The sequence below is a fragment of the Martes martes genome, assembly GCF_963455335.1.
Source record: "Martes martes genome assembly, chromosome: 8".
Lineage (NCBI taxonomy): Eukaryota > Metazoa > Chordata > Mammalia > Carnivora > Mustelidae > Martes > Martes martes.
This window is the reverse complement of record NC_137895.1, coordinates 81,130,123-81,144,294: the sequence shown is the minus strand read 5'-3', so window position 1 is coordinate 81,144,294 and position 14,172 is coordinate 81,130,123. Positions and strand designations below refer to the sequence as shown.

The following is a 14,172-nucleotide window of genomic DNA, read 5'->3' as shown; positions in this document are numbered from 1 at the left end:
ACACCCGTATATTTTACAGCATACCGACATCTCCGCTTGGATGTCTCAAACTTCACATGCTGAAAACAGAATTTTTATTTTCCTCTGCATATCCTCCCCTCAAACTGCTCCTTCCACAGTCCCCTAGGGTCAAAAACCTTGGGGTCACCTTTGACTGCTCTTTCTCGCACACCTCAGGTCTGATCTGTCAACAAATCCTATTGATTCTACCTCCGAAACGTACCAAGAATTGGAGTATGTCTCACTAACACCAGAATTAGCACCCAGGACCAAGCCGCCACCACCTCCCACTTGGGTTCCTGAGAAGTCCAAGCGGTCTCCCTGCCTCTGCTCCTATGCTTCTGTAATCTATTCCCAACACAGCCAAAGCGATTCTGTCAAAACACAGTGCAGGGCAGTCAAATCATTCCTCTGCTCAAAACCCCCCAGTTTATCCCCCAAAGGCTTACCCTTAATTGATTTCCCAACTCATTCAGAATAAAACCAAAGTGTTCACAAGGGCCTATGAAGCCCCACTATCTGTTATCTTCACCACATTTCATTTTGCTCATCACACCGGCCTCCTTCCATTTCCTCAAACGTATCTCAAACTCCTACCTCCAGACGTTTGTCTATGCGATTCCTTCTGCCTGGAACACCGTTCATCTAGATTTCCAAATAGTTTCCTGTAGCACCCCTGCTTTCAGGTCCTTTCACCTGTCCCCTTCTGCACATCCTATTTCTGAGATATGCCCTGACCATTCCATTTAAAACCACAGCCAGCCCCCGCCCCGAACACATACGTATAATTCTTCCTTTACCCTTCTCTAAAGGACTTATCATGTCCTAAGATCTTATTTATTTTGTCCTTTATGTCTCCCCCACCAAAACATAAGCTCCAGAAGTACAGGGATATTTTTTCCACTGTTCACTATAGTGCCTCAAAGAGCAGAGTAATATTTTAACTCTCGGGGATTGTATCTATTTCCATCTAGTTAAAGACAATCAAACGTCAATTTCAGGAAATCAACAATATTTTCTGCAAAGTAGTATCTCCCCTCAGAAAGGGAACCCAGTTACACAAAATCCCAAACAGGATAATGACTCTTCAGACCTCCTTTCTGCATAGACACAAGTGGGAACAAAGGGGACCCCCTCTCCCTCCACTCTGATCCTCCTCTTCCTGAGTCTCTGTCTCGACTAAGTCTTTCTAAATCCTGTAGTTTCTCATCATCTTCCCTGGTTTATCCTATTATGACCCTAATACTCTTTGGCGAGCCTAAGCCTTATTATTTACTGCAAATTTGGCTGAAGCTAAACTAAGGAAAACAGCATCAACTGGCATGAAACAAGAGGTGGTTAGAGTCTTCCTGCCTCTAAAAGCCAGGAGATTTAGACATAAAGCCCGAGTTCTGGAAAGGATGGAAAGGGGGCTCTTATTAGCAAGACTTAGATCATAAAATACAATTCTTTAGCCTTTCCGTTCCTTCCATGTGCTTTTGTGTTGATGGCAGCCTGGTTTCCATCCAGCTAGCTACAGGCAGATTCCCCACTGCTCCCCCGGAGTTCTTCCCCACATCCCATTCCTCCTGTGCACCCAGGTTCCTGGGTCAGTACCAAGAGAGGCAGGGTCTCTAGAAAGAGCCCTGACCATCACTCAACCTTTCCCCTACTCTTCCTGCACTCCTCGGGGCTTGGAATGAACCTGGGCTCCTCTGGGCCAGCCATGACTGATGAGGCCCTGGCCTCAGGTCACCTTTGCTCTTAAGCAGACCTAAGAGTGAGTGCACCAGAGGAAGCCTGGGTTGCCCTACATCGACATGCTACCACACTGCAGAAAAGCCTGTACCTGCTCCACTACTGTGTTGGTGGCTCCCCAGCCTCAGTTCTAACTGAACTGCCTCGTTCTGCAGCCTCTGCTTCAAAGTCTGAACTCAGCAAGGTTATCTGGGTCTCTGATATCCAGTCCCCAGACTCCCTTTGGCCAAATCCCTTCTCCACAGTCCAATCCTTGTCCTCATGAACCTAGCCTGTCTTCAGAGCCCGTGTCCCTAAGTGATGGCCACCCATCACAGGGTTCCAGAGCATCTGGCTATGTCACCACTTCCTTCACTAGATCCCCCTTGAACTAATTGCTTTGAAAACTACAATAGGATTAATTATAGTTCATCAGCACAAGGGAACAGAAGTTAGAGATAATAATAATGTCAGAGAGAAAAAAAAATAGCATAGAGCCGTACACCATAAACCTTCACTGTGCTGTGTGTCCATCATATCTCAATACACCTGGAAAAACAACAGTGTGGGACACCATTCAGGATAAAATATTAAGTTAATTAAGCAGATCACAAGCAGATTTTCACTGCACTTAAGCAAAGAACCGGGATCAAGCTGTTTTCCTACCACAACGAGGTCACCCGGTTACTCTCTGTGGAGCCAGCATTTCACCAGGCCCCATTCACCAGGAGCACCGCCTACACGTCCACACTGCCTCAGGTGGGGCTGTGTCCAGCTGGAACGTGTCCCCAGCTTCTCACAAGCAAGAACACAGGCACCCGACGCCCGACTTGGCTCGCCCCTGGGCAGTTCAGAGAGTCGGGCCCAGCTGCAGGGGCCCCACCGAGAACTGGCCACACCAGGGCTTTGCGGCCGCGTTTATCTATCGGTGATTTACGCAGTCCCGACAGCAGGCCCGGCTGGGCCTGACGCATCGCCACAGACACCTGAGCTGTGAAGGACAACTTTCCCGTGCTTATCGTGCTGGGAACCAAGGTACTCAACCAGCATCGCTCACGTGGGCCTGGTGTCAAACGAAAGAAAAACAGAAGTCCTGAAGGAAACAAACCAATAATGATAAGCGTTTTGTTCTCCCCGTTGGCCAAACTGTATAAATACACTCCGCTGAAAACACGAGGCTCTTGATCCTTCTAAAATCTGAACTAGCTGAGGATAAAGCCTAAGTAAACACCGTCTACGCCTTGCTGTGTTTCCGTTCACCTCAGCACACAGCAGCTGCTGCGTCCAGATGCCAGATGGAGAAAAACAGAGTGCTGATACCTCGGCTCCTTTTCTTCTCCCTCTTCTTTCTGCTTTCAGTTTCGCTTTGTGCCACGCTCCCTCTGCTCCTGGGTTTGTGCTGGCGCCCCTGGTTCGGATCTGAATGTTTGGTTTGGACCCACGTACCTGGTTTTGTCCTGGCATCCGCCCAATCCACCTGCCTACACATGAGAGCCGCCCGTTTTCACGGATGCTGTTGCTTTCTGCCTCCAAAAAAAGGCTTCCCTTGCCTGTCGTGCCTGATTCCCTCGGGGACTCTGTTCTCAAGGCGCCTTACGCGCCTCCCGTTTGTTTACCAGGGAGGCAGCAGTTTGGGAAAGATCTGTGTAGGAGGGAACCAAGGCAGGGGCCACAGTGACGTGGGGAGGAAACGCAAGCAGCTGTGGACGTGGTCCCTGCGGACAGCGGCGTGCAACCCATCAGAGGTGCGGACATCTAAAAAGCACAAGAAAATCAGAGACTCCTTCCTAAACATGGTATGAACTCACAACTAGAGAAAGATAATAGCCGGATACAGAAATCTTGTCTCAACCGCACATCTAAGGAAACCATGCTTCACAAGTTTAACTCTGCTCCTGTGGTCTCAAGAAAGGGCTCTAGATATCATTGAGGCATGACAGTGAGAAAGAAAAATATGGGGAGTTAGCCTAAAAGTCTCCTTTCAGCGTGGTGTTCTCAGACCTATCGTTAAAAGAAATCTCTTAAAACTTAAGTGTATCCTGTGATCCCCAAGTTCTACCCCTCCTCATTCTTAGACTCACCAGCCTTCACCCCTTGAAAAGGAAAACGAGGTAGTCAAGAAGTTAACACTGAAGGTAGAAGAACATTACCAGTGTGATTACGAGTGTAGACTATCTGTTGCAAAGACCTCACTGAGGCAGGCCAATCTCAAACCTCCTAAGACGCTAAAATCTGTTCTTGAGAAAAATACTTTTATTTTCACACAGGGAATCAGTGCGAACCATATAGGTGTTTGCCAAGCACATCAGCACTCTACTGCACACAGCTCTTTTTAGATTAGAAATAGTGCTTGAAGAGTATCAACGTGCAGCAGTTAGAAAATAAAACAAAAAAGGGCCAGCTCCGGGAGTCTGTATCAATTTCATATTCAAATGGGAAATATCTGCGTCAATTCTGCTTTGGGGTTCTCACTGCAGAAGTTAGGAAAAAACCACAAAACTGCCCTGCTACTTTAACTAAGATACAGGATACATTGGTGGGCATTCGCAATCTTCCTTCACTGAAAATCTCATTGAATGTAACAGGGAAGTCATTGAATACGTGGTCTTTCTATTATATCCAAGTGATTTTCACAGTAGGCAATCTGCTAGTAAGCCACAGGAGTCCCACACTGTGAAATAAAATGGCACTGCGGATACAGTTTCATGTGCAATCCCTTTTCAGTCCAGAGCACTGCCTAGTTTCCTTACTCTTGGCTGAATTTAGTAAGTAATCCATAAAGAATGAGTGAGAAGAAGAAAATCACATAATAAGTTCTCTCTTTTTTTTTTTTTTTTGTCTTTATCAATAATATAATTGTGTTCTGCCAATTACTGGTGTGGCAACTGTATGTCACACTTTGAAAATAAACCAAAAAAAGCCTTTTGCCTTGCTGAAGTGGTAGACAAGCCATTTGCAGCAAGGGGCAAAAATAAGTAAATCTAGGTGGATCCTGGCGTGCTTTTCCTACACATCTGGTGCAGTAATACGGTACGTGAGTCAGAGAAACACTTCTTCCCATCCCTCTCTTCAAACGAGACTAATATAAAATCTATTTGCTAAGGACATTCTGCACGTGGCATCCTATGTGCTTAATTTTCTTTAAACAAGGCATTAATAAAATCACAGTAGCATCTAATAAGATTTTTAATTCCTTGAGGGTGAGAACCATGGCTAATCTTTAATGAACCTAATTTAGTGAGAGCAGTTAGTTCCCCCGTTGGTAGGAACAACCAACAAAACAGCCCCAGCCCTACGAGATACATCTATAAAGGTTGTATGACTGACGGCTGCATAGTGAAATGGGAATCAGACTGGGCAATGTACCTGTATGTGCTCAAGGGAGACCAATTTGCAGAGTCACTAACAGCAGAAACTAAAAACAAAGCTACCCGTGAATGGAGGAGGAGTTTTGGAAGGAACGATGCTACTTTACTGCAGAAAGTACAAAACAGTATGAAGAATAAGCCTACAGAGCATGACGCCAAGACACTGTAGTTCAGGAACCCGTTCCCCAGAGAACCAGAGCTTTAAATACACAGCTCTGCCACTGAGACCTGTGCCACATCTAGAGGCACTGAGGGCAAGATTTCATGAAAAACCTTCTGCATTTGGTGAGAATGGAAGAGGTAGTAGTAGTACTTACAAACTCTGGGGTTCGGAAATCAGGCTGACTTTCCAGTGCTCCAAAACTGGAGACAGCTGTCTGTTCAATGTTGTCCAACACTAGAAATAAACAAAGAAAGCAAGCATGACTTTCGTTGGCTCATAATACTTTTCTGCTTGTGAATCACCAGCACCGGTGTAACAACTGTGTCAGCACCTGTGGCACACCTCCCAGGTGATGGGACTTAACACTCCCAGCTATCAGGGGCACTCAAAATCTTTAGGAGCTATTCCGTCTACCGGACAATGCCAGGCTTATAGGATACTCCGTCTTAAAATGCTCGAGGCTAGATCAACTATGGAAAATCACTTAGTTTCCACTTGGAAGGACACAGCAACTGAATGTTGTAAAACTCTAGCTAAGGAACATTTTTGCCTATTAATGTTCTCTCTTCAACTCTATCTCAGAGAACTGATGTGGAGTCATTTGGGGTAGCAATTTTCTGTTTTAAAATCTGTTGATTAACACTATCTGGTAGAAATATACTGGGTGCCAAATAAAACTTTCTAGGAGGTACATTTTGAAAATGAAAAACAAACAGGTAAAATTAATTTAGTAATATATTTAACTTAATATACCCAGATCATCTGAACATGTATTCAACATAAAAAATTATTAGTGAAATAGTTTACATTTTTTTTTTATCCTAAGCCTTAGAAAGCCAATGTGTATGGTATAGTCACAACACATCTCAATTTGGACTAGCTACATTTCAACAGCTTAATAGCCACATGTGACTAGGGGTCACTGTGTTTCACAGCACAGTGTGGGAGGGGAAAAGGAACAAATCCAGAAGCTGTGTTGTCTGCAATACACCAGTCTTACCGTGCCCACAAGTTCCTGATATGAATAAAAGGAACTGGTCCAGATCAAAAGATAAGAGAGAAAACAAGACAAAACAACCATTTGCAGTGTGTGCTTCCAGACCGGATCCAGGCTTGAACAAACCAGATGTACAAGACTTAAAAACAAAATGGGGAAATCTGAATATTGATTAAGCATTCGATTCTATTAAGGAGTTATTAATATTGATAAAGGTAACAATGTAATTTGGGCTGTGTGGGGAAAATGTTCTTAATTAAATGAACTTAAATATTTAAATGTGTTTATATACACATTTAAATAAATTTAAATAAATATTCTAAGTTACCAACTCTTCAATAAATCGATGATATGAAAAAGGCGGAGATTGAAAGAGCCCAAAGAACGTATCTCCAATATGTGTTTTCTTCCCCACACCACCAAACAATTACCTGAAGTCTGACACTATCCACCTAAAGATAGCATCAGACCATGGGTTAAGGGCTTGGTCCCACAAGACAGGCCCCAGCAAGTCCAGGCTGTCACTCAAGCTTCTGACTGACTGGCTATAAATCAAAGGTTCCCACCACCCTCTCCTTGGGTTCGATTAATTTGCTAGAGTGGCTCACAGAACTCAGAGGAACGTTTACTTACATTTACCAGTTTATTATAAAGGGGATTATAAAGGATACAGATGAATAGCCAGAAGAAGAGATTCAAAGGCAATGTATGTGAGAAGAGGCACAGGGCTTGGATGCCCTCTCTTCATGAAGGCGCCACTCTCCCCACACCTGCACAAGCTCACCAACCTGAAGCTCTCCAACCCCGCCCTCCAGGTTTCTACATAGGCTTCCTTACTTAGACAGGATTAATTGATCACAGGCCACTGGCAACTGATTCAATCTTCCTTCCCACCTCCTTGGAAGTCAGAGGGCAGGACTGAAAGTTTCAGCCCTCTAATCTCCCTGTGGGTTTCCACTGCAACCAGCCCTCACCCTGGGGTTACCCAGGGGCTTTCCAGAAGTCCCCTCATCAACATAACAAAATGCACCTTTCTCTATCTCCTCATTTACGAAGTTACCAGAGTTGCAGGAGCTCCTGCCAGGAACTGAGAAAGATCGAACATATTTCTTATTATAAAATCACAATATCACAACCACCATTAACCGTATATGGTATCTGCATCCCAACTTGGACCAGCCAGCTTTTTTAAAGGACATATTTATCAAAAATAGAAAGGTTGAGCATGGAATAAGCATTAAATTGTGTTAAGAAATTACTTTTAATTTTATGAAGTGTGATGTTATCTTGGCTTTGTCATACCTTTTAAAAAAGCATTCTAATTTTTAAAAAATCCATTAGAGGCTTTTGGGAAGGAAAGGCTGAGTCCCCATTAATCCAGAAAAAAATTCCCTTCAATGGTCCAAAAGAAAGCTTATTGGGGAGATGGATTAAAAGATCTGTTAAGTGGCTATTCAACAAAACCAAAATGTCAGCCAACAATTCAGCTACCAAACTCTTGGTTTTGGCACATCACTAAGAAACATCCCAATATCTAAATTAGATTTAAGATCTACTCAAAATCCTGTCCACTAAATTCAGATCACTGTACACCTATGAACTGAAAGGTTGTGCCAGTAGCCATGACAATACAAACAAGTGATTCTCACTCTAGAAAAACTGAGCTTCTCACAGGACCCCTAAATGTGAACCAAAGCAGAAACCAGAAATAGACATGGTGGGCCAAAGCTTACAGAACTGCAGCCAAAGCCAAAATTACGGGGCTTGCCTCTGAGAATCCCAGAGGAATGTGGCGATTACTGCGCAGCCTGCTACACCTAGGGAATTGTAACGTAAGAAACTGGTTTATTCCAACATCAGAACCACGGTTGTCCAAGATAATCACAATCTTGAAGGGTGCTTCTAGAACTTGCTAAAATGTGTTTATACTGGTGGCTATGACACTGTGTTTGAAATCGGTGATCTGCAACTTGGTTTACAGTAGGAAGGAAGGACCTAACGTTTTTATATTTAGATATTAAAAAATCAGGTATGTGGTATTTATGATACATTGTGTTGTGGTTTGTTGTGTTGTGTTTTTTTTTTTTGGCAGAACCAGCAACTCACTGGAACATAATACTCAGATATTTCTAAAAATGAGTTTTGTAAATCAGATGGAGTGATCTGACTTTTGCATCTTATCTGGATTACTTCACAATTAGGTGCCCAATTTAACTATGAGGAATCTGAGGTCAAAAGGCAGGACAGAACTGCTGTTGAGGGTTTTTTTTGTTTTGTTTTGTTTTTAAGGAAAGGCTTAAGAAAGTATGCATTTGCTGAAAGAGAAGAAACAAGATGTATTACCCAGATGTTTTATCAAATTAAAGATACCGACACAGCTTGAGAGGATTTGTGAAAGAAAATATAGAACTATTTATAGTTTTAGTTATTCTGTCGGATATGGAAACTAATAGATTCACTGCTTAATGTCAACACAAAGGAGAAACTGTAAATTTGAGTGAATAAAAACAGAAATGGCTTTACTGAAACATCATGTAGGTAGAACAAAGCTGCAGCTGTTGCTCTCATGACCTACTGTAGTACTGAGAAGCAAATGATTTATGATGCTAATATGATCATTATACTTCCACTACCGAAGGGCTCCCGTTACTGTTTGATATTCTCATTTCTGGTAATCTAACACAGCTGAAAAAGTTCATTTCTCAGCAAAAACAGTCAAAATCAAGGCGACACTTTGAGGGCCTTTTATGAAAAACAGGGCAGAATCAGGGGAAAAAACCTTCTAATAAGGCAAAAATGTTAATTTTTTCCCTTATATAAATCATTTTTCATTTACCATTTTGAAATGTATTTTTAGTATTGTCAACATGCCTCGCTTTACACAACAAAAGCACCACTTTGAATGGCTTCATGATTAGGTCATTTAATTTCAGCAGTTGGGATATAAAAGTATATTTTTGTGACCTTCTGTGTTATTTGTTCATCAAAAAGCTGACTAGAGACCTGAAAACTAGTTATTATAATATGATGACCACACGTTGGCCTTCACCTATTGGTGGAATTTTTCTATGGATTTACACAATGGAAAGTCAGGTTCGACGAACATTCACTTCCCGGTTTTTATTTTACACAGTCATTGTGTCATTAGGCCCTGGGGATACCAAGAAGAACCAGGCAAGCAAGTCTCTCTCTTCTTGAGAAAAAGAAATTGAGACACGATGAATGTTAGTTATAAGCTCATTAGTAAGTGCCAGCCTACAAAGACTTACAGAATACTGAAGGAATACTGTGGAAAGCACTGTACACATATCTATCGATTTGGTTTATGTAGGTAAAAGTCAAATAATTGAGGTTTGAGGACAAAAGAAACCCACTAAAATTCTACTTTTCCAAAATTTAATAATTAATCACATAACAATTAGTTAAGAGTAAAAGAAAAGCATGTTTTAAAAACTATCAAGGTAGGGCACCTGGGTGGCTCAAGTGGGTTAAAGCCTCTGCCTTCCACTCAGGTCATGATCTCACGGTCCTGGGATCGAACCCCACATGGGGCTCTCTGCTCAGCAGGGAGCCTCTTTACCCCCCCCATGCCCCCTCCCCCTGTCTCTCTGCCTACTTGTGATCTCTGTCAAATAAATAAATAAAATCTTTATTTAAAAAAAAAAGAGTCTTATTCTGGGCGCCTGGGTGGCTCAGGTGGTTGAGCGACTGCCTTCGGCTGAGGTCATGATCCTGGAGTCCCAGGATGGAGTCCCGCATCAGGCTCCCTGCTCAGCAGGGAGTCTGCTTCTCCCACTGACCTTTCCCCTCTCATGCTCGCTCTCTCTCATTCTCTCTCTCAAATAAATAAATAAAATCTTTAAAAAAAAAAAAAAAAGAGTCTTATTCTAAAAACAAACAAAAAGCTACCAAGGTAGGTAAGTATAATAAGATTAAAGGAATCCAGTCATTGGTGGTTTTGACTGACTTGCCAGAACAAAAGGAAGGGGCCCAATATCTAGAGGCCTCCTCACTTTAATGGATTCAGGACAACACAGTGGAAAGCTCACCAGAGAGTTGCAATTCATATGATTATTCGTCTATCAATTAGAAGAAATGGAATAACTAACACTCATTTTCCGACTGTAAAATAGATCACCTCTAGAGCAAAGCAAATTTGAGACTTATTTAAAGTGGGTGATAAAAAGATCCATTATCTATAATTTTATAACTTAGCCAATCTATTATCCATCAGAAAACACAAAAAGACCTTTCAGGAAATTCATGAGTAAAAAAACACAAAGTGCCAGATAAGTAATGCCCTAGCAATAAAAGTAATCAGAATTAGGCATTCACACTTTATCGAACAGCACCAGCATGGAAGTGGGTGGGTCCAACTGACATATTTATTACGGTGATTGGTTGCCACTGAAATGATCAGACTCCTAGTGACCACATGAGAGACAGCAGGTAAAAATAGATGAACCTGGTGCAAAGGGCACTGGGCATGGATTAAAGGGATTGACTGAGTTTAAGTCCTGATTCTGCAACTTTAGCAGCATGATCCCAGGCAATAACTTAGTCTCAGTTTATTTATCTGAAGCTGTTAATAAAATTACTTTCCCTTCTTATCTCACAGGGCTGTGTGAAGGGTACAAATGACAAATCAAAAGCATGTTGTAAAACAATACAGCACTATATAAATTAAGTTCATGTACACAGACGCAGCGATATGAAAAACTATAAACAGAAATTTCCTAAGTGTGTTATTTTATGCTTGGCACTTCTAAATTTCTGATCTTATTTAATACTATTTTTATCTTTGTTTTCACAGATGATGAAAATTTCAGGTTACCAGTTGCCTGAAGCCAATGACCAAAAGTGACACAATGAGAATCTTAATTTGTCCAATTCCAGAATTGGACATATTTTTGAATATACTGATTTGTCTCCTCAGCTGCTATGAATAATTCCAAGGGGTCCCCCTATTGCTAAATGTAAGTTGATAAGAAATCAAGATAGCATTGTACATACAAGTCAAATAAATATTAACCAACAACCTTTTTTTAAAATATTTTATTTATTTATTTGACAGAGAGAGAGAGAGATCACAAGTAGGCAGAGAGGCAGGCAGAGAGAGGGGGGAAGCAGGCTCCCCACCAAGCAGAGAGCCCGATGTGGGGCTCAATCCCAGGACCCTGAGATCACGACCTGAGCTGAAGGCAGAGCTTTAACCCACTGAGCCACCTAGACGCCCCTAACCAACAACCTATCTTGAAAATCAAATGATAGAACGGTATAGTGAATTGTATTAATATAGCCAGCACCATTAGAAGAACTAATGGAAAACCTCCACAAGATAAGGAAACATATACAACATTCTGGCTAATGGCTAAAGACATGGAGCTAGGTGATAGGAGTACAAACATCAAGATAAAAAAGTACAGATACTGCCTTCAGGAACAGTGAACATACAAGTAAAGAGGTATCAGAAGGGCACCTAGGTGGCTCAGTGGGTTGAGGCCTCTGCCTTCAGCTTGGGGTCATGATCCCAGGGTTCTGGAATCGAGCCCCGCATTGAGCTCTCTGCTCAGCGGGGAGCCTGCTTCCTCCACACTCTCTCTCTGCCTGCCTCTCTGCCTACTTGTGATCTCTGTCAAATAAATAAATACATACATACATACATAAAAAGAGGTATCAGAGGAATGGCCCATTCACCTTGGAAACGAGGATATATTCGCACATCCAGATTGGGGAGGATGTCTAATGATTTGCCAGGCAGTCCTGCGCCTGAAACTCTTCTCCCCTTTGACCAGAAGTCTCTGAAAACTGGTCTCAGCATGCACTGGATATTTGACCTGAATGCTAGCACCCACCCATCACAATTCTTAAAGTAACTGCACACTTGGGCCGCCATTTCCTACCACTTCACAATTCCCAGGTATTATGTGGGTCCACTTAGTCTCGCTACCCACATCTTTTACAAGTGAGCCTTCCCGACAGGACCTGCATCATCGTGTGGTAGGTGTATTTGGTCCTCAGGTTCCAGTATCTCTCTCTCTCTGGCCTCAGTTTAACAAGACCTATTGTATTTTGGTGACAATTAAGTAGGGGAAAATCTATTTCTCATATTATCCATAGCTTGTAAGCCTGCAGATTATAGACCCTGTCATATTAAATGAGATTCTAAAATGAGGCCAAAGAGTCATCATAAATGAAAAGAAACTTAAAAATGAAACATAAAACACAAAGACGGGACAGTTTCTTTCAAGGCTGAGATGGCTGTGTTTTACCACCCAGGGCAGTGGACTTGAATTGTAAGACCTCTACACAGTTTAACTCTGTGGCTTCAGGCACACCATTCAACCCTGAATCTGTTTCCTCATCAATAAAGTGCAGATGATAATGCCTACATCAAAAGGTCATTGTGGACAATAAATTAACTGACACACAGATAAACGGGACTTGAAAAGTGTTAAGTACTATATAAATATTGGCTATTATTTTTTTACTTTAATAAAGTCTGGCATTCTTAACCTTGTTAGGCACCAAGTTTTCTTCCTGACTTTTCACCTTGACTCTTCTTTTTCATAAAATTCAAGTGTAAAAAAAAACAAACCCACAACATTAACTCAGCAAATATTTTTGAATGACTTCAGTGTCCTATGCACTGTTGACTACTACTTGCAATGAAAAGAGACATGACTCAGGAAATGTTTCCTCATTTTTCTGAAACTGGACGGGTGATTTTTTTTTTTTTTTAAACCCCAGCTTGTTACTGGCATTTCAACTCAATAATGGTAATATTTAAATGGGAAAAAAAAAGTGACATCATCCTCTAATCATTTCTGGAATGCAATTTCAAATTCAAATTGATGGTTTCTATTAGAATTCTGTGTTTCCCATCTTAAGGCAAAAATGTGCTCTCTCACTCTCTTGTATGTGCTCTTTCTCTCTCTCAAGATAATTCTGGAAGTGGAAGAAATAGCTGAAGGGGAAAGAAAAAGGGATGAAGGCAAAAATGTCATTATGAAGATGTCAAGTTTGTTAGGGGAAGGAAATTTTTGACTCATGTCTGAAACTCAGCACTATCCATCAGGCAACTTAGAAAATTAATAAATATTCTCCCTAAATTATGGAAAAACTGCCTCGTCTCAAACTTCCCCCTGTTGTGCTTGCCAGTTTTGGTCAATATATTGTAATCACATTGATTCAACTACCTAAGCCAGAGCTGGGGTCATTCTTCACTTTTCCCTTTCCTTACTTGACGTTTGGTCAGTCACCAAGTTTTAACCTTTTTATTTTTTTTTTAAGATTTTATTTATTTGAGAGAGAGCAAAAGCATGCACGCAAGTAGTGCCGGATGCATGGTGGGGTGCAGAGAGAGAAAGGGAAAAGCAGAATCCCTGTTCAGCAGGGACCCCAATGTGGGGCTCAACCCCAGGACCCCAGGATCATGACCTGAACCGAAGGCAAACACTTAACCAACTGGCCACCCAGGCACCCCATTCTCATTTTTAAACTCTTCCTAAGTACATTTTATCTGAAATGTGCATCCCTTCACTGCCCCCCCCCACATACACACACATTCTACCCTTTCTTTAAATTTTTATTCCAGTGCCACCAATGTACACCATTTATGGACCAAGTTAGGTTACTTGCTCAACTTCATGCTCCTATAGCACTTTCCATTGTCTAGTAAAACCTGTCAGGTCACTAAAGGTGCCCAAAACCTCAACTTGCATTATTAATCAAAACAGAGTGTTTTTCAGTTGGTCTTCTAGACTGTAGAAGAGAAATAAAGAGGAGTGATTATTATACATAAATTTTCAGCTTTATACTGAACAGAGGCCCAAATAATCACATGGTAGTTGCTCTCTCACAACTGGCCGCCCCCACAGAAGAAAAAATATGGGGGAAATATAGGTTTCCATCCCCCTTACTGCACT

At 41.8% G+C, this 14,172-nt stretch overlaps 1 protein-coding gene across 1 annotated transcript in view; it reads right to left on the bottom strand.

The window, feature by feature from the left end:
* ANO6 (anoctamin 6) overlaps positions 1-14,172 on the bottom strand; it is a 187,635-nt gene that overhangs the window by 107,018 nt on the left and 66,445 nt on the right. Inside the window, exon 2 of the mRNA XM_080810038.1 lies at positions 5,402-5,481. Within this exon, the coding sequence (XP_080666164.1) occupies positions 5,402-5,481 (80 nt within the window). The remainder of the gene's footprint in view (positions 1-5,401; positions 5,482-14,172) is intronic.